We start from the raw sequence: 23,414 nt of genomic DNA, 5'->3' as shown, positions 1-23,414 counted from the left end.
TTATTCTCAAGGTTATTTTATTATTATAAAATAGATTATTCTAAACTAGAAAACTTCCATTAAAATGACACATACTGAATGTTTATTACATATACAGTTTTAAAGTGATAGGCAAGTTAATTTTATAAACTCCATATATAAATATCCCCAGGTACTGTAAATATTAATTAATTTATTTTTATTTCTATTTTATTTTATTTTATTTATTTTATTTCTATTTTTTAATTAGGTATTTATTTCATTTACATTTCCAATGCTATCCCAAAAGTCCCCCACACGATCCCCCACCAACTCCCCTACCCACCCACTCCCACTTCTTGTCCCTGGCATTCACCAGTACAGAGGCATATAAAGTTTGCAAGACCAATGGGCCTCTCATTCCACTGATGGCCAACTAGGCCATCTTCTGATACATATGCAGCTAGAGACACGAGCTCCGGGGGGGGACTAGTTAGTTCATATTGTTGTTCCACCTATAGAGTTGAGATCCCCCCAGCACCTTGAGTACTTTCTCTAGCTCCTCCTTTGGGGGCCCTGTGATCCATCCATAGCTGACTGTGAGCTTCCACTTCTGTGTTTGCTAGACTCTGTCATAGTCTCACAAGAGACAGCTATATCTGGGTCCTTTCAGCAAAATCTTGCTAGTCTATTCAATGGTGTCAGCGTTTGGAAGCAGATTATGGGATGGATGCACGGATATGGCAGTCTCTAGATGGTCCAGCCTTTCATCTCAGCTCCAAACTGTGTCTCTGTAATTCCTTCTCTGAGTGTTTTGTTCCGAATTTTAAGAAGGGGAAAAGTATCCACACATTGGTCTTCGTTCTTTTTGAGTTTCATGTGTTTCACAAATTAAAAAATGGGGCTCAGAGCTAAACAGAGAATTATCACCTGAGGAATACCGAATGGCTGAGGAGCACATGAAAAAATGTTCAGCACCCTTAATCATCAGGGAAATGCAAATCAAAACAACCTTGAGATCCCACCTCAGACTAGTCAGAATGGTTAAGATTAAAAATGCAGGTGACAGCAGATGCTGGCCAGGATGTGGGGAAAGAGGAAGACTCTTCCATTGTTGCAAGCCTGTACAACCCTCTGGAATCAGTCTGGCGGTTCCTCAGAAAATTGGACATAGTACTACCAGAGGATCTTGCAATATCTCTCCTGGGTATATATCCAGAAGATGTTCCAACCGGTAAGAAGGACACATGCTCCACTATGTTCATAGCAGCCATATTTATAATAGCCAGAAGCTGGAAGGAACCCAGATGCCCCTCAACAGAGAAATGGATACAGAAAATGTGATACATTTACACAATGGAGTACTACTCAGCTATTAAAAAGAATGAATTTATGAAATTCCTAGGCAAATGGATGGACCTGGAGGGCATCATTCTGAGTGAGGTAACCCAATCACAAAAGAACTCAAACAATGTGTAGTCATTGATAAGTGGATATTAGCCCAGAAACTTAGAACACCCAAGATATAAGATACAATTTGGGAAATGATAATTAAACAAAACAATTACCCATTCTGAACTACTTAAAATTTCATTTGCATACTTGAAAAAGAAATTTCCTTTTTTTTTTTTTTTTTTTTTTTTTGGTTATTCCAGACAGAGCTTCTCTGTATAGATAGCCTTGGCTCTACTGGAACTCACTTTGTAGACCAGGCTGGCCTTGAACTCAGAAACCTACCTCCCTCTGCCTCCAGACTGCTAGGATTAAAGGTGTGCACCACCACGCCTAGCCCTCCACTTTATTCTTATGAAAGAGTGCTTCATTATCATTCATTCCTCTAGATACAACTCTGTGTACTCTGAATTTAGCAGAGATTCAGAAGTCATACACAGGAAAAACAGTGACTTTTACAAAATACAGAAATATACAATGCAAAACACTAAACTTGTTTGTGTCATTCAAACATAAAATGGGGCAAATTGCCCAAACTGATGAACTGCCTATATAAACTCTTGCCTGTTTCCAGTCCAAATTCAATGAAACGGGTTCATGAGTGGACAATATTCAGCAAACTCTCAGATTGTCACTGTTGACTCTAGAGTGCAACCAAATATACATGGGTAGAAAGAATGTATAGGAAAAGTTTACACATTGAACCAGTGTCCCGTCACAGTCACTATTTGTTTCTAAAATGTTTAATAGATATTTGTAAATAAGATTCCTTAACAGTGACTACCTCAATGTAAACTGCCAAAAAACAATGTAGGAAAACAATATAGATAGGTAGATAGATAGATAGATAGATAGATAGATAGATAGATAGATAGATAGATAGATAGATAGATAGATGGGTCGGCCTAAGCTATTAAGTCCAAAAAAATTGAGCACATGGGAGGGAAATAATGTTTTGGAATTCAAATAATAACATGAATTTTTCATTACTAATTAATTTTTAGAAGGTAGGGTGACGTTTTGTTTTATTGGAAATAAAGAACAAAGCATGGCATATTTACTGGGTCTTGGTAAGCCTTTAAAACTCAATCATCACCATGTAAATTAACTGTGGATATGTGAAGAAATGTATGATTTCAGATAGAGCTGGAGTACCTAAACTTGGAATTTGATCTGTTTATAGATTCTCAAGATAATGGAAGCACAGGTCTTGTTTAGATATTCTTATCTATCACTTCTGTGACATACTCCACACTCTACATGGTCTGTGGATCTCAGTGACTGTAAACATGAAACTGCATCTGCATGACTTGGACTGTGTAATACAGTGTCCTCTATGTCCTCAGTAGCTCCAGATTTGCTAGTACTGGATGTGTCACTACGAATCTGATTCAATACATTGACATCATTTCTAACTGTGGTCACATAATCAGATTGTTGAAACTTTCCAAGAACCAAATTTGAAAAAAAAGGGGGGGGTTTCCTTCCATGGATTCAAAACATGTGTGATACAATGGAGCCTAAGAATGAATTATCCTCCTAAGTATTTACCTACACGTGTTTATTCCATGGGCTGTGGATACCAGTTGGGGAGCCCCAGGGAAGAAAGTATTTAAGTTTCTTCCAGGGCTCAGGAGAAACCTGAAAATAAAATGAATCATGAATATGCAATAAACATCTCCTTTGCCTAAAGAAATAAAAGCTGGTAGAAATCTGATGTGCTGATATGCATGGCACTTCACAATCCACACTGCCCAGGTTTAAGGCAGGAAAAAGATGTTCATTTTCATGGAAGTCTTCTTCCTCCTTAATATTACACTTCTCATGGCCAATTTCATTGATCCCAGGTGCTTTTGGAGAATAAATTTGGATGAAATAATGGATGAATATTTGGGATTATCTTGTGCTTTCATCCTGGCAGCAGTTCAGACACCCATTGAAAATGATTATTTCAACAAGACTCTTAATGTTCTGTAAGTAAATTTGTATTTTAAATTGAAATCAGAACATCAATATTTCTTGAATGCTCTGAGGATGAAGATTAGGCAAATTCTTGAGTCTTCTGTCCTGGTGCTAAGTCTGAACTCCAAGAAACAACCTTAATTCCTTTACGGATTTAATCCTATATTCTCCATTTAATTAATCCAGTGGAGGTTTTGGTTTTCTTCCAGGTGGCTTCTGATTTAAAGGTTGGAAGCTTAGGAATAAAGGAATATCTACATTGATCTTTAACATAATTCCTGCCTTTTGACAGTTTATATTGCACTCTAGGAAAAATTGACTTATTGAAATTGATCCTGTAATATTTCATTATGTTTTATCCCAAGTACATGCAAATAAATGGTCATAAATTCTGCTGACAGTCCTTCCATAAGTGTGTTGCTCCTAGAGCATATTCTGGTTCCAGTAATATTCATGGTACATATAGTTGTCAAAAATTTTACATACATACAAACTTACTGTCTCAAATTCATTGCATGTCGTCACTTATCGACTTCTAAAACTTCATTAGATTTGGAAAGAGAAGATACTTACACTCAGAAATTCCTACTTCATATGAATGCCTTGATGGATATCTTTGTATGTATATGAGCAAGGAATATTTAGCTCATTAGGGGTCAAGACAGCGAAGTGTTTTAAAAGATAAAATCCAAAAGCACTGTGGCTTCGTACTTCACACTATTTATGTACAATCACTGGCTTTTTTGTTTTGCAAAGTTCAATTGGGCACTCTCTCTTTAGAGTAAACCATATTTGGAACATATGGAATCCAAAGATATGATTACATTCTTTGAATAGGCAGACTATCAATAACATTCGTGACTGCTTATGTACCTTGTCACTGGCATGGGTGACAATTGTATTGTGGGATAGAGAGTTGGAACGTTTGAGGACAGTGATACAGGAGCTTTCTATTAGTTATTTTTGTCATTATTTAAGAAAAATATCTTTTCCATTCATGTATGTGTTGGTTAATCTCTTACCCTTTTAAAATATCTAAATCTCGTGTGACTTATTTCAATAATTTTAGTAAATATTAGTGCACAGGTTACCGACATGGTATCAATACCAATTTTTGTGAATTGCTGATCATTGTTTTAAAACACAGCCCTTTAGACTACTAGGCTACACAGACATCTTAAGTAACTGATGTTTCTTAAATTTCAGTTATAGGTTGTAGTTGGAGCATTGCACAACGTCTATTCTCAAATTTATTTTGTATATTAGTAAACCTTTGAGATTTGTATGTGTGTGTGTGTGTGGTAATAAAGAATATTCTAAAATGACCTATTTTATAGGGTATAGCATGAAATCACAATAGTTGTATAACTTTTAGTGAGAGACTGATTGTATTTACTTCATTATAATCATTAAATATGCAGGTTTACATATAGTGTTTATTGATAAAATTATATGAAATGACAAGATAAAACAGGAGATATTATTTTTTTCAAAAACATAAACAAAGCCAATATGGTATTATTCCATTCCCTTGGTCTAGTGGTCCACTTTTAATTAAAAAAAAAACCCAATGAATATATTCCATAAATTTACACAAAAAATCTCGTCTATATTATAAGCATATAATACTGACATATACAAATATCACAGATAATTTCTTATTTTCCGAGTTCTCAGTAGGATACTAGTACTGTTTTAGTGTAATGACAAAGGTTGTCAAAGATGTTTACTAGAAATTAATTTATAATGAATAAAATACCCAGAGTGAATATATCACATTACTTTGTAAATAGGAAATAGGAGAATGATATATCAGTGGTGGGACAAGTCCTCAATCTCTGAACTAAACACCTGTCACTGCAGCATAACTGTGCATTTGAATTGAGGATAGTCTACAGGAAAGTATCTTGTAGAACATTTGGATGTATTGCAATCTTATAACCTAAATAGTCCTTGCTCAAATACATACAAACTTAAATATTGACATGTATCAATTTCCAAATTTGTGTTTGATATTTGAATTTAATTAAAATAAATCTTTAGAAAATATTTTATTTCAATAAAAGATTGAAAGAGTAACAGCATGAGGATAGATATTAAGGGATGTGTCAAGAATTTTGGCCACTAATTGTAAGTGATTATAAGTACAGGAATCAAATGTTGCTGGAGAGAGAGACCATTATGCATTGATAAATCATGGTTTCATTTCTTTCTTTCTTTCTTTCTTTCTTTCTTTCTTTCTTTCTTTCTTTCTTTCTTCTTTCTTCTTTCCTCCCTCCCTCCCTTCCTTCCTTCCTTCCTTCCATTCTTTCTTTCTTTCTTTCTTTCTTTCTTTCTTTCTTTCTTTCTTTCTTTCTTTTCTTTTCTTTTCTTTTTTTTTGAGACAGGGTTTCTCTATATAGCTCTGGCTGTCTGGGAACTCACTTTGTAGACCAGGCTGGCCTCAAACTAAGAAATCCACCTGCTTCTGCATCCCAAGTGCTGGGATTAAAGGCGGGTGATAACACTCCTGGCTATGGTTTCATTTCCTTAACCAATTCAGTTAATTTCACGAGAAAATATCATGAAATCAGTGGCTCTAATAACAAATTTATTTATTGCTCAATAATTTCAAAATGAAGACATGATCAGAATTACTGTTTTGTCAGTATCTGTGGTTTTCTCTTTACCTTCTGATCAAGCGCTCAAAAACAAAAATGGAAATTATCTCTGTGGATGAGATCAATACCATCTCTTATTTATGTGACCAACACTGTCATAAACTTTTAAAGTGCTTTCTATTTTCAAGGTTCATCTGTCAATCCAATCTTGTAACAAAAGCCATTTGTTCCCGTCTTTAGATGTCAGATTCAGAAACTTCCAGTATAGCATAGTGCTTCTATTGAGTACAAATGTGCATGTATAATCATCTGTCCATAATACACACTGTACTCTTTTACAGAAAAACAACTAAAAACCACAAATATGCTTTGGCATTGGTGTTTGCAATGGATGAAATCAACAGAAATCCTGATCTTTTACCAAATATGTCTTTGATTATAAGATACTCTTTGGGCCATTGTGATGGAAAAACTGTAATACCTACACCATATTTATTTCGTAAAAAAAAAGAAAGCCCTATCCCTAATTATTTCTGTAATGAAGAGACTATGTGTTCCTATCTGCTTACAGGACCCCATTGGGAGGTATCTTTAGGTTTCTGGAAGCACGTGAACAGCTTCTTATCTCCACGTGTGAGTTAACATTGTCCAGGAATTCTTAACATCATGTTTCTTTGGGGGACTTTGATAGCTATTAAGAAAGTTAATGGATGTGGTTGGACTTATGCTTATGTCAATCTAGGTAGTCCCAGGACACTTAGTATTCAGAAACATGTTAGGCCTTCTGCTAACGGCTACCACAAGAAGTAGAAAGATACCAGCAAGACAGAATAGAAGAGGCCATGGAGAATTGAGTCTGGCATGGTGATAGAAGGTATCTTACAACCTAGACTAACTGTCAGTCAGAGTGTTTCATTATTTATACCAATCTCAGCAAGCAGAGATGTGTTCATGCTGTTCCAAAATATAGAGCATATTATTTCTGTCCCCAGATAGGTTTTATCTTTATCTTGGTTATAAGATTAAATTATCATTGGTAAACTATGAAATAATATAATTATGATGGTGCTATAAGTTTAGTCATCAGAGATAAACTATGATGGAACAGAAATAAATTTTACCAACATTTTCTCTGTAACCTAACTTTTAACTATCTGGAGTATTTTTATTTTTGAAAAGGCATGAAATACCATTCTTAATAGGGCAACCCATGACATTTCAGTGGTACTAGAAAGGATGAAAAGCTCCAATCCAGTCTGTGGAGTTAGTCATTTGACTACCTGTGAGTGTATGACCAACTATTAAAAGTCAGAATTTAAATTGACATTAGATCCCTGGCAAACATTTCACACCCATAGTGCTATACCTTTAATAAGTCATTCTCTTTAATAATATGATGATATTATCAATGTAATTAATTTAAATTAGTATATTATTATCAGTATATAATATTTTATATACTCTGTAGAATTTATTGCTATGTTTTATCTTCTTTTTTCTTTTGCTTCCACATCATTAGATACAAGATTAGAACTTCACAAGTGAACTTTTCTAAGAAGGAGGAATTATGGGGTTCCAATACCTCATTCTTCCATATTTTTCCACATGAAGATTTTTGCATCATTATAAGACACTTTTTAAGGAGGACAAAATACCATTCAATCTAACTTCATTTCTATATATTTTCCTCAAGATGTACAACTTGTCAATCCCAATTATTTTGCACCAGAATTACATGGGTATATAGTAAGAAGAGTTTTTCTAATCAAATTTGCTGCTAACACTTTTAGGCTGCAAAATCTAGTTTATATTTTTACAAATACTTTGATCTTATTGTCTGTTTCCTGAGGAGGCACAGAGGCAGATATTGCCAGAGTAATTCAGAACAAAATTTAAAAAGGAGATCTCTGGCAGCTTTCTGTGAATCACAACCTCTAGTGTAAGATATTACTGTCAAGTAGGACAATATAAGAATATATCTTCCAAATGCTTTATGATATTATGTACAGGACTCTCCTCTTCAATCTTAGAAGTATTTATGGATTATGGCATAAAATTATTTTTAAAAAAATAGTCATCAAATATCCCCAAATTGTAAAAGTATAAAAATACCTTCAAACATTTGAAACACAGATATTAAGACTACAACTGAAAGACAGAAAGGCAGTCATTATAACATGTGAATACATTTGTTAGATCTTTGTCAAACAGCTACGCTTGCTGTTCCCATTAGAAGTGGATGTGCCAGGCTTCCACGTTTGCTCATTTGAATCAGAGATGAGAGAAAAAGTCACAGGCAAACAACAGTTTGCAGGTAAATATGATTACAAGTGTTTTCACATGTACCACACCTCATGCTGCTCTCTTTGTTGTAGATCCTTCAGCTTACCTATGGACCTTTCCACTCCATCTTCAGTGATGATGAACAATATCCCTATCTCTATCAGATGGCCCCAAAGGACACATCTCTAGCATTGGCAATGGTCTCCTTCATACTTTACTTTAGCTGGAACTGGATTGGCCTTGTCATCCCAGATGATGACCAAGGAAACCAATTTCTTTTAGAGTTGAAGAAACAGAGTGAAAACAAGGAAATTTGCTTTGCCTTTGTGAAGATGATCTCTGTTGATGATGTTTCATTTCCACAAAATATTGAAATGTACTACAACCAAATTGTGATGTCATCCACAAATGTTATTATCATTTATGGAGAAACATACAATTTCATTGATTTGATCTTCAGAATGTGGGAACCTCCCATTTTACAGAGAATATGGATCACCACAAAACAATTGAATTTCCCTACCAGGAAGACAGACATAAGTCATGGCACATTCTATGGATCACTTACTTTTCTACCCCACCATGGTGTGATTTCTGGTTTTAAAAATTTTGTACAGACATGGTTCCATCTCAGAAACACAGATTTATATCTAGTAATGCAAGAGTGGAAATACTTTAACTATGAAGACTCAGCATCTACCTGTAAAATAAAGAAGAACAATTCATCTAATGCCTCATTTGATTGGCTAATGGAACAGAAATTTGACATGACCTTTAGTGAGAATAGTCATAACATATACAATGCTGTGCATGCCATAGCCCATGCCCTCCATGAGATGAATCTGCAACAGGCTGATAATCAGGCAATAGACAATGGAAAAGGAGCCAGTTCTCACTGCTTGAAGGTAAAAGTTTCTTCTATTGGAGGATGTTTGCTGTCTTCACTTGCATAGTTGTTTAGAGTCTTTCAGATGACCAGACTTAAAGAAATAAGAAATACTTTCCAAAATAGATAGGTTTCCAAACATTTTACCTTAACAAAAGCAAATCTATAGATTATTATGAATGTGATTGGAAAAAGAATTCACAGATTAGCAATGAAAATGTGTGGTTTTATACAGAGCACACAAATATCTATTAGCATGCCCCTTCCAATATTGGATATAAACAGTCTTTCCTCATTAATTTGCTCCATGATTAGAAGATGAGTTTATATTTATATTTATCAATTATATGGAAATCATTTTGAGGAATTATTTTCATTAGTGTTATCCAGTGATTCTGCCAAGAGTGTAGGCTCTGGAGTACATTCTGGACTTTCTGAGAGTAACTAAACAAGAAATAGTGTTGTTATTCATTTCTGTCTGTAGAAATGTGTTTATATGTGTGAATGTATGCTTCTCACTGTGTATATGTATATTTTCTACTCTTTCTGTGTATCTATGTTTATATTTGTGTTACTTTCAACATATATGTTTATCTCTCTGTATGAAAGTGGAAGTGAGCAACAATTTTTTCGATGTAGGAATTTCTTTCTATAAGTGTTTGTTTATATATGTGTGTATGTTTCTTTGGGGTTTTGTCAGAGTAGGTTTCATTGTGTACAATGTATGTATTTTGTAAGTGTTTGTACTTATATGTATTTGTACCTTCTTTACTAAGTATGTGTCTGCCTATTTCTTTGTACTTGGCAAGGTCTTTGGCTTCCTTTTTGTCTTTAGGTGTGAGTATAAAAATCTCTGTATGTCATATTGTTCATGGCTGGTCCTTAAATATTTATACCTCTCCCTGTGTTTTGCTTTTAGTCTCTCTCTCTCTCTCTCTCTCTCTCTCTCTCTCTCTCTCTCTCTCTCTCTCTCTCTGTGTGTGTGTGTGTGTGTGTGTGTGTGTGTGTGTCTGTATGTCTGTGTGTGTGGTTGTAAGTGTGCCAGTGTATTATTTTGTGTGATTTCATCTCTGTGTTTTTATTTGAGTAGATATGATTGTCATTTATAGGCCTGAATATTTACATATGTGTGTCAACATGTACGTATATTTCTTTGTAAATAAGTGTATAGCTCTGCTATATGTGAGACTTGGAAAAGATGTGAGCCTCTCTCGGTGTCTGTGTGTATATTTGTGTTATTGTTTGTTGTGTTCGGTGTGTGTGTGTGTGTGTGTTGCATACCTGTGTTGGATCTGCATTTTTCTCTGTTTGTGATTGTATTCTTTGCAGAGAAAACTGAAATTCTTGTAGTATTGTGATAATTTCATTTATGCAATTGCATTTGTTGTGATTCATCTCTTTCTTTCTTTCTTTAAATACATTTGCCTTTGCTATGAAATCAGAATGAATTTTATGACTTGAAGGAATGATATATATGTTATAGTGCAATGATTGTATTTTAGGTAAACTCCTTTCTAAGAAGGATTTACTTCACTAATCCTCCTGGGGACAAAGTGTTTATGAAGCAAAGAGTAATAATGCAGGATGAATATGACATTGTTCACTTTGTGAATCTCTCACAACACCTTGGGATTAAGATGAAGTTAGGAAAGTTCAGCCCATATTTACCACATGGACGACACTCTCACTTATATGTAGACATGATTGAGTTGGCCACAGGAAGAAGAAAGGTAAGTGTGTGCTAGCTTACTGGTTTATAATACAGAGCAGTAAACAGTGTCAGGTGAATACACGGCAACATATTGAAAGGAACAATTTAGTCACATAAGGAACCAATTTCTAGTCTCCTGTATGATATTTCTTCTTTTCATTTTTCACATTTTTACCAATTATTTGAAGATTTCAAACATGCATAAAATATACCTTTTTCATATCAGAACCTTTTTTTAAATTTAATAAATTAAAAAACCTGTTTTTCATCACTGTTTGATATTCTTTCCTTTAAATTATACAAAATGTTCTTCACATAATTGCTCTAATGAAACAGTAATCTCCTCCCTTACCTTAAACTTCTGGAACAGGTATTGATATGGAAGAGGCTAATGTTACAGTTATGAAACACCAATAGTCATAATTGCTAACCCTTGTCATTATATCCAAAAAGTTTACCATATAATAAAAGAACATTCACCACATTCATTAATGAACACAGTTACAGAAAATCATATTCATAGAAACATCACTTTTTAGTAAATTTGAAGAATGCATTCACTCTTTTACATAAGATGATCAGAAGGTCCAAGGAACCTATAGACAGCACTAGAACAACAGAAAAAATAAAGGCTATTAACACACCTCAAGTACAACAATAACAGCAACCAGACAAAAGCAACAAATAATTTTCAGTTATAATTTAACTTTTTTGTTAACATTCTCTAAATGAAATCAAAGACAACAAAACTGGTTTATTTTTAAGACAATCCTAAGTTGCCTGAATAGGGTATGAAGACACAATCATATATAAGAGGAGAACTTTTCTTTATTAAATCATGGAGGAAAACAGTATAATGTTTAATAAGAGGGAACATAGGTCATTCAAGAACAATACATTTGATGGATATGTGTGGAATAATTCTTGACAAAAACACCTACCAAAAGAACACAACACACAACAGAAAGATCATTCTCTGAGAACAGGAAGAATTTATTTTTAATTTTGATGGTTTTATTTATTGAAAATAACTTGTTATTCTCACATAATATATCCTAATTACAGTTTTCATTCCTTCTATTGGGATGTGAACAATTGTCAGTTCTACTGGCAAATATATCATAGTTAATATTCCGATTTCCTTCCTTTTTCATCATATCCACTTTCTGTCACTCATTAGAAAATGACAGGATTCTATGGGAGAATAATAAAATAAAACAAGATTAAACAAAACTAAGCCATCATAATAGAACAAAATTTTCATTACACAATATAGTAATTAGACATATGAAATTGAGCTAGGTGAAAAGACGATGAAATCCTACATCATACCTCATATGAATAGTAGTGAGTGAAGCATGAGTTAGTGATAGACAATTGAGTGACAGTTATTCCCATTTTAGTACTATGAATACTTTATTTTTGAAAATATAATTCAAACTGTCAATTCGATAATCAGAATATCTGGAACTACTGATACAAATAATTTATTCCACATTTGCATGTGAATAAACATGAGAAGAAGCGCCTATAAACTATTAATGTCAAACTGCAAAAGGAATTCCTTGGACAAAGTGATGTTATATATCAATGGGAATTCTACACAAACACCCTGAAATAGACTGTCCTTTTCAAAGCCAGCCAAAACACTAAAATCTGGTAGTCAAACACTGTTGGTATCTTCTTTTATCAATGATTAACCATAACATAGTTACCAAATACAAGAGACAGTAGGAAAATTTTGTGACTCACAAAAGCCCTGTTCCCCTACTTGGAAATTAATCTTATATAAACTGAATGTACACAGGACTTGGGAGCAAAAGTGTGAAAATACAATCACATTGATATTTGAGCCCAAATGAGACCAACTCATTGATTCCACTTGACTATTCCATCTATTGTAGACAGGATTTCTTGAGGTTTGTGGGATGAGACCGATTCTCAGATTTGCTTGCAAACTAATCAGAGTTAATACACCTCCACAACTTTTGATAATCCTGGCTTCCTCATTCTTTTTTCTACTTTGGATTTTTGTCAACTCTTTATTATTTACTCTGAAAACTGTTATTTTTAGAGCTGTGCTACTTATAAAATATATAGGAAGCACTACATGACAATAAATGAGTTTTAGATACCCATCATATGTATCTATGTGGCACACTGCATGAAAATATAAGGATCATTTATCACAGTATACTTTCATATTTTATATGAAGAAACAGTAAGTAAATAACAAGTTAATATAATAATACACACACACACACACACACACACAAATTTATTATTTTTTACCTTTGTGCCTTGAATAGGGCCTGATATGTAGCAGGGCATTTATGGGAAAAATTTGCAATCATATTCCTAAAGTTCAACTGGTATAAAAGAGGCTAAAGCCAAAAAAAAAACTCAAAAACAAAAAATTCAAAACAAAACAAAACAAAACAAAAAACTAGTTTTATTATCAGGCTGTCATGGAACACATTCTGTAGACCATGATGGCCTCAAAATCAGAAATCTGCCTGCCTCTGCCTCCCAAGTGCTAGGATTAAAGGTGTGTGCCACCACTGCCCAAGTGCCTTTGGCTTCATAAAAGTAAGACATACAAAGCCTTAACTAAAAAAAAACAAAACAAAAAAACCTGCTCTTATTCTACTGTTGTTTATTACATTCTTAGAGTTGAAGATTGAACCTAGTATGTGTTAGGCTAGAAGCTACCCATGAATTATGCTCCCATTTTTATTGTGATTTTGCTATTTGTGGCTTTTTTTTCCAATTTTTGAAATTGGAAATTTCATTTATTTACATTTCAAATGTTACTCCTTTGCCCTGTTTCCCTTCCGCAAAGACACTATACCATCCCCCCTTACCCTGCTTCTTTGAGGATGCTCTCCCACCCAATGACCCACTCCTTCCTCAGCACCTAAGCATTCCTCTACACTGGGGCATCAAGCCTTCACAGAGCCAAAGGACTCCCCTCCCATTGATGCCAGATAGGAAACTTTAACTCCTTCAGTCCTTCCCCTAACACGTCCATTGGGGCCCCTGTGCTCAGTTCAATGGTTGACTGTGAGCATCCATATCTGCATTGGTCAGGATCTGGCAGACCCTCTCAGGAGACAGCTGTATCAGACTACTGTTTGTAAACACTTCTTGCCATCTACAATAGTGCCTGGGTGTGGTGTCTGCATTTGGGATGGATCTCCAGGTGGGGTAGTCTCTGTGTGTCCTTTCCTTCTGTCTCTGCTCTACTCTTTGCCCAATTATTTCCATTAGACAGGAACAATTCTGGGTTAAATTTTGTGGATGTGTGGGTGGCCCTATTCCTCAACTGGGGGGCCATGCCCAACCTCTGGATATGGTATCAACAGACTCTTCCTCCCGATTCTGGGATATTTCAGCTAATGTCATCCCTGTGGGTTCCTGGGATGCTCTTGATTTCCTGGCATCTGGGACTTTCTGGTTGCTACCCAAAGAACCCATCCCTGACTGCTATACACCTCTGTTCAATTTCCTGACCTCTGTACACATCTTCCATCTTCTACCATACCTGATTCTTCTCCTATTTTCCCCTCCCCCTGTTTTCTTCCTCTAAGGGAGAATTTATTTCAGGGATGCAAGCATACTTCAATATACGCATTCTATTAAATGCAATACACGACAAAATATAGAATTACATTATTTTCAAAAAACCTTCAGAAATGGCTCTTAGCCAACTCCAACATTAATTCACAGATAAAGAATCAAAAACAGTGATTGAACAGAAGGACCCTATATTGATATTAGAACATTTTCTTTCACAAAACTATTTACAATACTAAAATACATGCAGAGGTAATTTTATCTATGAAAGTCAGAAATAATACCAGGTTGTTTTTGTGATTCATTTTTTCATCCAAGCACTTTAGAGACAAAATCTGAAAATCCCTGTCTGTTTCTTCCCAGTCTACACTATGTTGTGAGTCCAAAACATCCATGTGTGCTATGGAGACACTATCTTAAAATAAATTATCGTAAAGTACAAAAGTACGCAGACTTTCCATACTCTAACTCAAAATTGTCTTTCAAATATAACAAAGGGTTAATATACAGTTAAAGAAAAAGATGGGAGCCAGGAGTGGTGGCACAACCCTTTAATCCCAGCACTTGGGAGGCAGAGGCAGGCAGATTTCTGAGTTCGAGGCAAGCCTGGTTTACAGAGTGAGTTCCAGGACAGCCCGGGCTATATAGAGAAACCCTGTGTGGAAAAACAAAAAAAAAAAAAGAAAAAAGAAAGAAAGAAGGAAAGGAAGGAGAGAAGGAAGGAAGGAAGGAAGGAAGGAAGGAAGGAAGGAAGGAAGGAAGAGGGGAGGGGAGGGGAGGGGAGGGGAGGGGAGGGGAGGGGAGGGGAGGGGAGGGGAGGAAAAGGAAAAGGAAAAGGAAAAGGAAAAGGAAAAGGAAAAGGAAAAGGAAAAGGAAAAGGAAAAGGGAAAGGAAAGGAAAGGAAAGGAAAGGAAAGGAAAGGAAAGGAAAGGAAAGGAAAGAAAAGAAGAAAGAAAGAAAATGAAGGAATGATGGGTGGTGGAAATATACTCTGATCTTTGATGGAAAAGTTTAAGACCCTTTCAACAATATCAAAAATATAGAAAGAATTCTTCAAATCTTCAATTAACTTTAAACCATCTAATATTTATTCAGATTTTTCCAATATTTGAAGCCACTGCAGAGCTATTTGACATCATGGGATACTCCATATTCAAGGTCGCTACAGAATAATTTATCATCTCCAACCATATTTAATCAGTGTCTGCATACTCCACTATTTTTATATACATTTTCTCAAGCTTTGCAACAGTAATTTATTTGAGGTCATATTTGTTATCTGTGACTGAAAGGACATATTTTTCATATTTCAAATTTCTTCAAATACTAACTTGCTTCTCTGTTGCTTTAATTAAACTTTGATAAGGAAAGTGAGGAGGAAGGTGTGATTTGACATATGGCTTATAGTTATAGAAAGACAAGTGTGGATATAAGGAAACTGGAACTAAAGAATAGATTATTTTCTTTGTGATAAGACAAGGCAAAATCTTTTAATATCAGTTTCCCAAAATATTTTTCTGATTCTCCCATTAATGAAAAAAACTGCCAACATTACTTTAGGCTGTTTTTTTTTTTCCCAAAAGATCTTAAAAGAACACTACGTACTGTCTCAACTGCCCACAGTAGAGATGGACATTCTTACATCAATTACCAAAGAAGAAAATGCTTCAAAGATATGAGAACAGGCTAGTGTTGGCTGAGAGAATATTTCAATTAAGTTTCCTCTGTCCATAGCACTTAGAACCAAGTTGAAAATAATTAACTAAAAAACGTCAGGTTGCAAATTCTGTAGTTTTCACATACAGCTCAATATCAGCACTTTTTTTCCTAAATTACTAGACACTCAGATACCATGCAATATTTTTTCAACGCATTTCCAATATTCATTTCTGGCCATTAAATAATGGACATTGTAAAATGTCAATCAGGGGCCTGGCAGTGGTGGCACACACCTTTAATCCCAGCACTTGGAAGGCAGAGGCAGGTGGATTTCTGAGTTTAAGGCCAGCCTTTTCCACAAAGTGAGTTTCAGGACAGCCAGGGCTACACAGAGAAACCCTGCCTCAAAACACACACACACACACACACACACACACACACACACACACACACACACACACACACACAACAAAAACAAAAAAGCAAATAAATGTCAACCAGATTCTGTGAATAAAATGAGCTTATTGAAATCTTAAAGTGCTAACCTAAAACATAAAATAACCTTCTAAAACTCATTATCAATATGTGTCTAATTTTCTCAGATGCCTTCCTCAGTGTGCAGTGCTGATTGTAGTCCTGGATTCAGAAGATTATGGAAGGAGGGAATGGCAGCCTGCTGTTTTGTTTGCAGCCCCTGCCCTGAAAATGAAATTTCTAATGAGACAAGTGAGTGTTTGCTGCTCTGATAAATTAAATACAAAAATTCCATAAAATATTTTATTGCACTATTTGCTTAAGTGTGTGGAGTGGATAACACATATACAGGTACACATATGAGCAAATAATACTGCTGTCATAAATTTATATTTACTTCTTAGATATCTGTCATATGTACTGTGATCTGAAATCAGATTCTCTGGTAGAACAACATATTCTATTTATAGCTAATCCAACTTCTTAGGCTCTTAGGCAACTTATCAAATAATATCTGTCCACAAATGCATTGTTGGAGATAAGAATTCTGAAAACCATGGAAGCCCATTAACATTCGCTGAAATGACTTGGAAATTAAGTGCAATTACAATCACTGTTCATGTTGTTACCATGTTGGGGATTACAATTTTAGAATGGAGTATAATTGCTTAACACAAACCACCTGGGTTACCACCCTTTCCAGAGGATTCCTCTGTTATTTTGCTCATTTTGTTTCTCAACACTGATTTCATCCTTGATTCTCATAAGAATGGAGGTGAGGCAAGGATTAAATTGCTCAGCTTTCCATATGAAGAAGGAATTAAGGTGAAGGATCTTTTAGTACAAAGTATCTACAGAGATATTTTTCCTTCAGTGCTAAAATTAGTGCACATCATGAACAATAACCAGAAATTTTGATTAATTATTGCCAGATGAGGAAACATCTTAGGGCTTATTTCATTAATATTTACTGCTATTCAAACATAAACATTATATTTCCTCTCATATTCTGCCTTCTTCCTATGACTTATGACAGGAATCACTTAAATACAATAATGAAATATATACCTTCACATGAACTCACACATATAAGTATGTACATATACTTACAGCCTACCTGTTCAATTTTGTGTTGTTTCTGTGTCAACAAGTTTGAGCTAGTAAATTCTCCAGTAGCTATTATACATCTTTTCCCAGTAGAAGTCAGAGTCTCAATGTGTCATAGGGAATGAATTCATAAAATAGTCAGTGATCTCAGAAAACAGTGAGTATAGGGTTTTGTATTTATAAAATATACCCAACCACGTTGTGGTTTATGAATGTATTTTCTCTGAATTAAATAATCTACTTGATGTTAACATAGAACCAAAAAAGCTGGCTTAGGAAATCTTAGCTTTCTGATAACATTATTTTTTATTAATTTTTTACATTTCATATTCCATTCTCCATCCCCCCATACACCGATTAAATACTCTACATCCCACACCTTCTCCCCAACCCAACCTGTCTTCCCATTGAAACCCCACTCCCCACTCCACCTTAAAGGAACTAAAAGGGGGCCTGGGAAAAGAGGGGGGAGTGAAGACCCATGTCCTGCTATAGTTCCACTTATGCCCTGGACAGGCAGACATGGGAGGGCTGCCAGACACTTTCCATTCAGCTCTGGATGGGCATCCAAGCCTCTGACTCACTCAACAGGGGATGGACAAGGGGCAGCCCAACCTGGGGGCCCTTGGGCAACACCCTGTAGCCCAGGGGTTATGGGAGAGAGAGAAGAGGGAAGACAGGTTCCCACACTGGCAAGAGTGAGAACAGCCTTGATGATCAGAGAGTGTCTATGCTTTCAGAGTTTTATTGTAGAAAGGCCGGGGGAAAGAAACAATGTAGGTGAGAGAAGGGGGGGCTAGAAAAAAAGAGATAGAGGGAGAGAGTGAGAGTAGAGTAAGAGCAAGAGAACAAAGGAGTGAGAAAGAAAGAAAGAGGGCAAGGAGTGGCCAATCAGCCCTTTTTAAAATATGCTATCTTTTCTGTTGCTAGGTAACTGGGGAGGAGTTTAGCCTGATGGTCAAAAGCTTGGGATATTGCCTACATGACTTCTAGCCTTGTTTCTCTTGTGGGGGCTGTAGTGGAAGGTAACTTAGGCAAGAGCCAGTGTTCCAGGACCATGAGAGAACTCTTTCCCTCCTATGTAGGTAAATTATGATCACTGAATCCCACCTCGACTGGAGACCAGCCTATCTGTGCATAGAACAATGCCCCACACCACCTGTCTTCTAAACTCCCCGGGGCCTTCAGTCTTTGAGGGTTAGGTGCACCTTCTGTGAATGAACACAGACACAGAAGCCCTTTACTGTATCGGGGGACCCATATCAGCTGGTGTTTGGTGTCTGTTTGGTGGTACATTGTTTGAGAGATATCTGGGGTCAAGATTAATTGAGACTGTTGGTCTGCCTGCAAGATTACCTTATCCTCAACTACTTTCAGCCTTCCATAAATCAGGAATTAGTTGCTTCTGTACATTGGTTGGGTGCAAATAACTGTATTTAGGAGGGAAGTCATGATAGATCATTTTTGTGAGTGCTCCAGGGCCTCAGTAAAATGTGAGGCCATAAGACCTCCTCTTGACCTAGATCCCACTTTGGGCTTGTCATTGGACCTTCTTTTCCTCAGCCTCCCCCGCATTTCATCCTTGCATTCAGACAGGAACAATTATGGGTCAGAGATGTGACTATGGGATCGGAACCCAATCACTCATTTGATGCCCTGTCTTACCGCTGGAGGTGGGCTCTGTACATTCCCTCTATCTACTGTAGTACATTTCATCTAGGGTCTCTGACCTCCCAAGTCTCTGGTGCAATTTGGTGGGTCTACCCACCCTCCTATTACCTGAGGTTGCCTATTTATATTCTTTTTGCTGGTCCTCAGGGCTTGGTTCCCCTCTCACCCCCCCCACACCCCACAAACCCCTTTCAAATAACATCATAAATGATACAATGAAGTTAAGTATACAAAGAACAAATTGCTTGGTTTTATTTCATTTAAATCTTTATGAACATTTTGAATTGAAATCAATGCTCGGCAACAGCATCCTTCACATTACATATCAGCATCAAAGGCAGCATTGCAAGGCTTCTTTCATTACCCTTACTTGAATTACCTTGACAATAAAATTTCTTAAGCAGACCTAACTAAGCTTTCCTTTGGAAATCAGATATGGATCAATGCATGAATTGTCCAGAATACCAATATGCCAACACAGAACAGAACAAATGTATTCAGAAAGGTGTCACCTTTCTAAGCTATGAAGACCCCTTGGGGATGGCACTTGCCTTAATGGCCTTCTGTTTCTCTGCATTCACAGCTGTGGTACTTTGTGTCTTTGTGAAGCATCATGACACTCCTATTGTGAAGGCCAATAACAGAAGCCTCAGCTACCTATTACTCATGTCACTCATGTTCTGTTTTCTGTGCTCCTTTTTCTTCATTGGCCTTCCAAACAGAGCCATCTGTGTCTTACAGCAAATCACATTTGGAATTGTATTCACTGTGGCTCTTTCCACAGTTCTGGCCAAAACAGTCACTGTGGTTCTGGCTTTCAAAGTCACAGACCCAGGAAGAAGATTGAGAAACTTCCTGGTATCAGGAACACCCAACTACATTATTCCCATATGTTCCCTACTCCAATGTGTTCTGTGTGCAATCTGGCTAGCAGTTTCTCCTCCCTTTGTTGATATTGATGAACACACTCTCCATGGCCACATTATCATTGTGTGCAACAAGGGCTCAGTTACTGCATTCTACTGTATCCTAGGATACTTGGCCTGCCTGGCACTTGGAAGCTTCTCTGTGGCTTTCTTGGCCAAGAATCTTCCTGACGCATTCAATGAAGCCAAGTTCTTGACCTTCAGCATGCTAGTGTTCTGCAGTGTATGGGTCACCTTCCTCCCTGTCTACCATAGCACCAAGGGCAAACACATGGTTGCTGTGGAGATCTTCTCCATCTTGGCATCCAGTGCTGGGATCCTTGGATGTATATTTGTACCCAAGATTTATATCATTTTAACGAGACCAGAGAGAAATTCGACCCAAAAGATCAGGGAAAAATCATATTTCTGAACAAATATTTAGGAATTCTGTCAAATGTAAAGTTGGTACATACCCACCAAATATTGGGTTATAGTGCATGTGTCTAGTTTTAGAATCACTCTCACTGGTTGCTCTAGTGATATCATGAAGTATCATATCTACTGAACTTCCCTACAGTGTCCATAAAATCTTGCACTCATTCACATTCTTCATTTTCTCTCAGAGAACTAAACTCTCTAATTATTACAATTTTATTCTTCATTTTGCTTTCATGGAGATTGCCCTCTGGTAACTGCCAAAAAATGTTGATAAGGCAGTTGAATCCACCACTTTGTGTAGAAAAATGAGATCTAGGAAGACAGGGTTACACATAAAAACCATCTACCAAAATAAATAATCAATGAGAAACACAGACTAACTAAATAATCAGCAAAGATGAAATCAGAACATATTTTCTGATTTCCAGTAAGAGCACACACATAAGAAAATACTTACTTTTTTCATCTGTTCTTCAATCTACTGGCCAATAGTCTAAGGAGGAAATGTTCCTTTTCTGCTGTCAAATAAAAATATATTATATCCAACAATGATCAGAAGCCCAGGGACTCTCTGGATGAATTGGGAATATTGGGAAGAAGCTGAGGAGGAGGGTGACCAGCATTCTCAACAAACCTGGACAAGCAAGATCTCTCAGACATTGAGCCTCTAACCAGAGATCATACACTAGCTGATGTGAAGCCCCCAACAAATATGCAGCATAAGACTGCCTGGTCTAGCATCAGTGGGAGAGACACACCTAACCCCAGAGAGACTTAAGTCTCCAGGGATTGGGAAGGGCTGGGCGTTGGGGAGGTAGGGATATCATCTTGGAGATGGGGGAGGAGTTGTTAGATGAGGAAGAGTCAGGGGGCAAACCAGGAGGGGGATAACCACTAGACTGTAAAAAAAAATATTGAGTAATAATAAATAAAAAATAAAATGAAATAAGCTTGTAGCTATGTCAACATGCTATTCATATTGTAGTTATGGAAGGGATAGGTAAAACTACTGACATTTGCATGAACCTAATTTCTTTCAGAGATTTTCCTCTGTGTGCAGTTCTGATTGAGGTCCTGGACTCAGAAAATTCTGGAAAACAGAATGAGAGCCAGATGCTTTAATTACGCTGCTTTCTAGAAAATGACATTTTCAGACAATTGAGTGTTTGCGGCTACACTAAATATTTCACATTTATCAATTCTCATTATATAAAGGGAAACCAAATGGGTCTAAAATGCATTAACAAAAACAATCACTTCCCTAAGTCAGTCTTCATAGAAATATGATCATTAGCACTGTCCCTTTAAGGAACACATTCTTCATTAATATCTACATTTTACTCATTGAAAATTCGTGGAAGATGGCATTGTTTCAAGAAAGATTTGATATTCAAACTCCATTTAATGGATTCTTCACGAATGTATTCTTTTTTAATTTTTTATTATTTTATTAGATATTTTCTTCATTTACATTTCAAATACCATCCCCTATAAACTCTCACCACCCTGCTCCCCAACCCACCCACTCCTGCTTCCAGACCCTGGCATTCCCCTCTACAGGGGCATATAATCTTCACAAGATCAAGGGCCTCTCCTCTCAATGATGGTAGAGTATCCCATCTTCTGCTACATATGCAGCTAAACACATAAGCTCTGGGAGTACTGGTTAGTTCATATTGTTGTTCGTCCTATAGGGTTGCAGATCCCTTCAGCTCCTTGGGTACTTTCTCTAGCTCCTTCATTGGGGGCCCTGTGTTCCATATAGTAGATGACACTGAGCATCCACTTCTGGATTAGCCAGGCACTGGTAGAGCCTCACAAGAGACAGCTATATCACGGTCCTGTCAGAAACTGTTGCTAGCATAGGCAATAGTGAATTATAAAAGCTTATAAAAACTTACCCTTATATGATATATATAAATATTTAATATAAAAATTATATAAATATATACTTCTATAATTATATAATTAAAATATATAATATATAAAATTATAATATACAAATAATATAAATGTATAATAGAAAATATATATAAACATATAAAGACTTATATACAATATATACAATATATATACTAAAGTCTTATATACAATATATACACATTTAATATAAAAATAATATAAATATATAATTATTTAACTATAATATATAACATATAACCTATATAAAGTATAATATAGAAATAATATAAATATATAATAATATATAATGTAAAATATATAAATATATGTTTATATATATAATAAATAGTGTCTTATAAAAACGTAAAAAACACTAAAACTTGTAGTGGAGAATGTAGGGAAAAACCTCGAAGATATTTTCCAGCGGAAAAATTCCTGAATAGAACAGCAGTGGCTTGTGCTGTAAGATCAAGAATTGACAAATGAGACCTCATAAAATTGGAAAGCTTCTGTTAGGCACAGTATGTTGGTAAGACAAAACAGCAACAAACAGATTGGGAAAAGATCTTTGCCAATCCTATATATGATAGGGGACTAATATCCAATATATATAAAGATTCGAGAGGCTATACTCCAGAAAACCAAATAATCCCATTTTAAAATGTAGTACAGACAGAGCTAAACAACTAATTCTCAACTGAGGAATACCAAATGGATGATAAGCACATAAAAGAATGTTCAACATCCTTAATCACCAGGGAAATGCAAATCAAAACAACCCTGAGATTCCACCTCACACCAGTCAGAATGGCTAAGATCAAAAATTC

The 23,414-nt window shown here is 35.9% G+C and overlaps 1 protein-coding gene across 2 annotated transcripts; it reads left to right on the top strand.

Annotated features, from left to right (window-relative positions):
* The first annotated feature begins 3,186 nt into the window (after positions 1–3,186).
* Positions 3,187–20,677, top strand: Vmn2r45 (vomeronasal 2, receptor 45). Of its 2 annotated transcripts, none has more exons than XM_017321894.1 (6): positions 3,187–3,383; positions 6,314–6,605; positions 8,348–9,160; positions 10,644–10,871; positions 16,690–16,813; positions 19,923–20,677. In XM_017321894.1, exons 1-6 carry the CDS (start codon positions 3,187–3,189, stop codon positions 20,675–20,677), a joined length of 2,409 nt encoding a protein of 802 aa, XP_017177383.1. The 2 variants fall into 2 exon arrangements, with proteins under 2 accessions (XP_017177383.1, NP_001098545.1); NM_001105075.1 differs by having other exon boundaries at positions 19,773–20,677.
* The last annotated feature ends 2,737 nt before the right edge of the window (positions 20,678–23,414 follow it).

The sequence above is a fragment of the Mus musculus genome, chromosome 7 (genome assembly GCF_000001635.26).
Source record: "Mus musculus strain C57BL/6J chromosome 7, GRCm38.p6 C57BL/6J".
In the NCBI taxonomy this organism is placed as follows: Eukaryota; Metazoa; Chordata; class Mammalia; order Rodentia; family Muridae; genus Mus; species Mus musculus.
Note: the sequence above shows the minus strand (reverse complement) of the source record. Positions and strands in the feature narration are given on the sequence as shown.

What these genes read in the sequence shown, in the direction of transcription:
- Vmn2r45 (NM_001105075.1), top strand. Translation starts at nt 3,187, where the DNA reads ATGTTCATTTTCATGGAAGTCTTCTTCCTCCTTAATATTACACTTCTC. An exon ending in AACAAGACTCTTAATGTTCT is followed by an intron (nt 3,384 to 6,313) that starts GTAAGTAAATTT and finishes ACTCTTTTACAG; the next exon opens with AAAAACAACTAAAAACCACA. An exon ending in TGAAATTTCTAATGAGACAA is followed by an intron (nt 16,814 to 19,772) that starts GTGAGTGTTTGC and finishes TTTGGAAATCAG; the next exon opens with ATATGGATCAATGCATGAAT.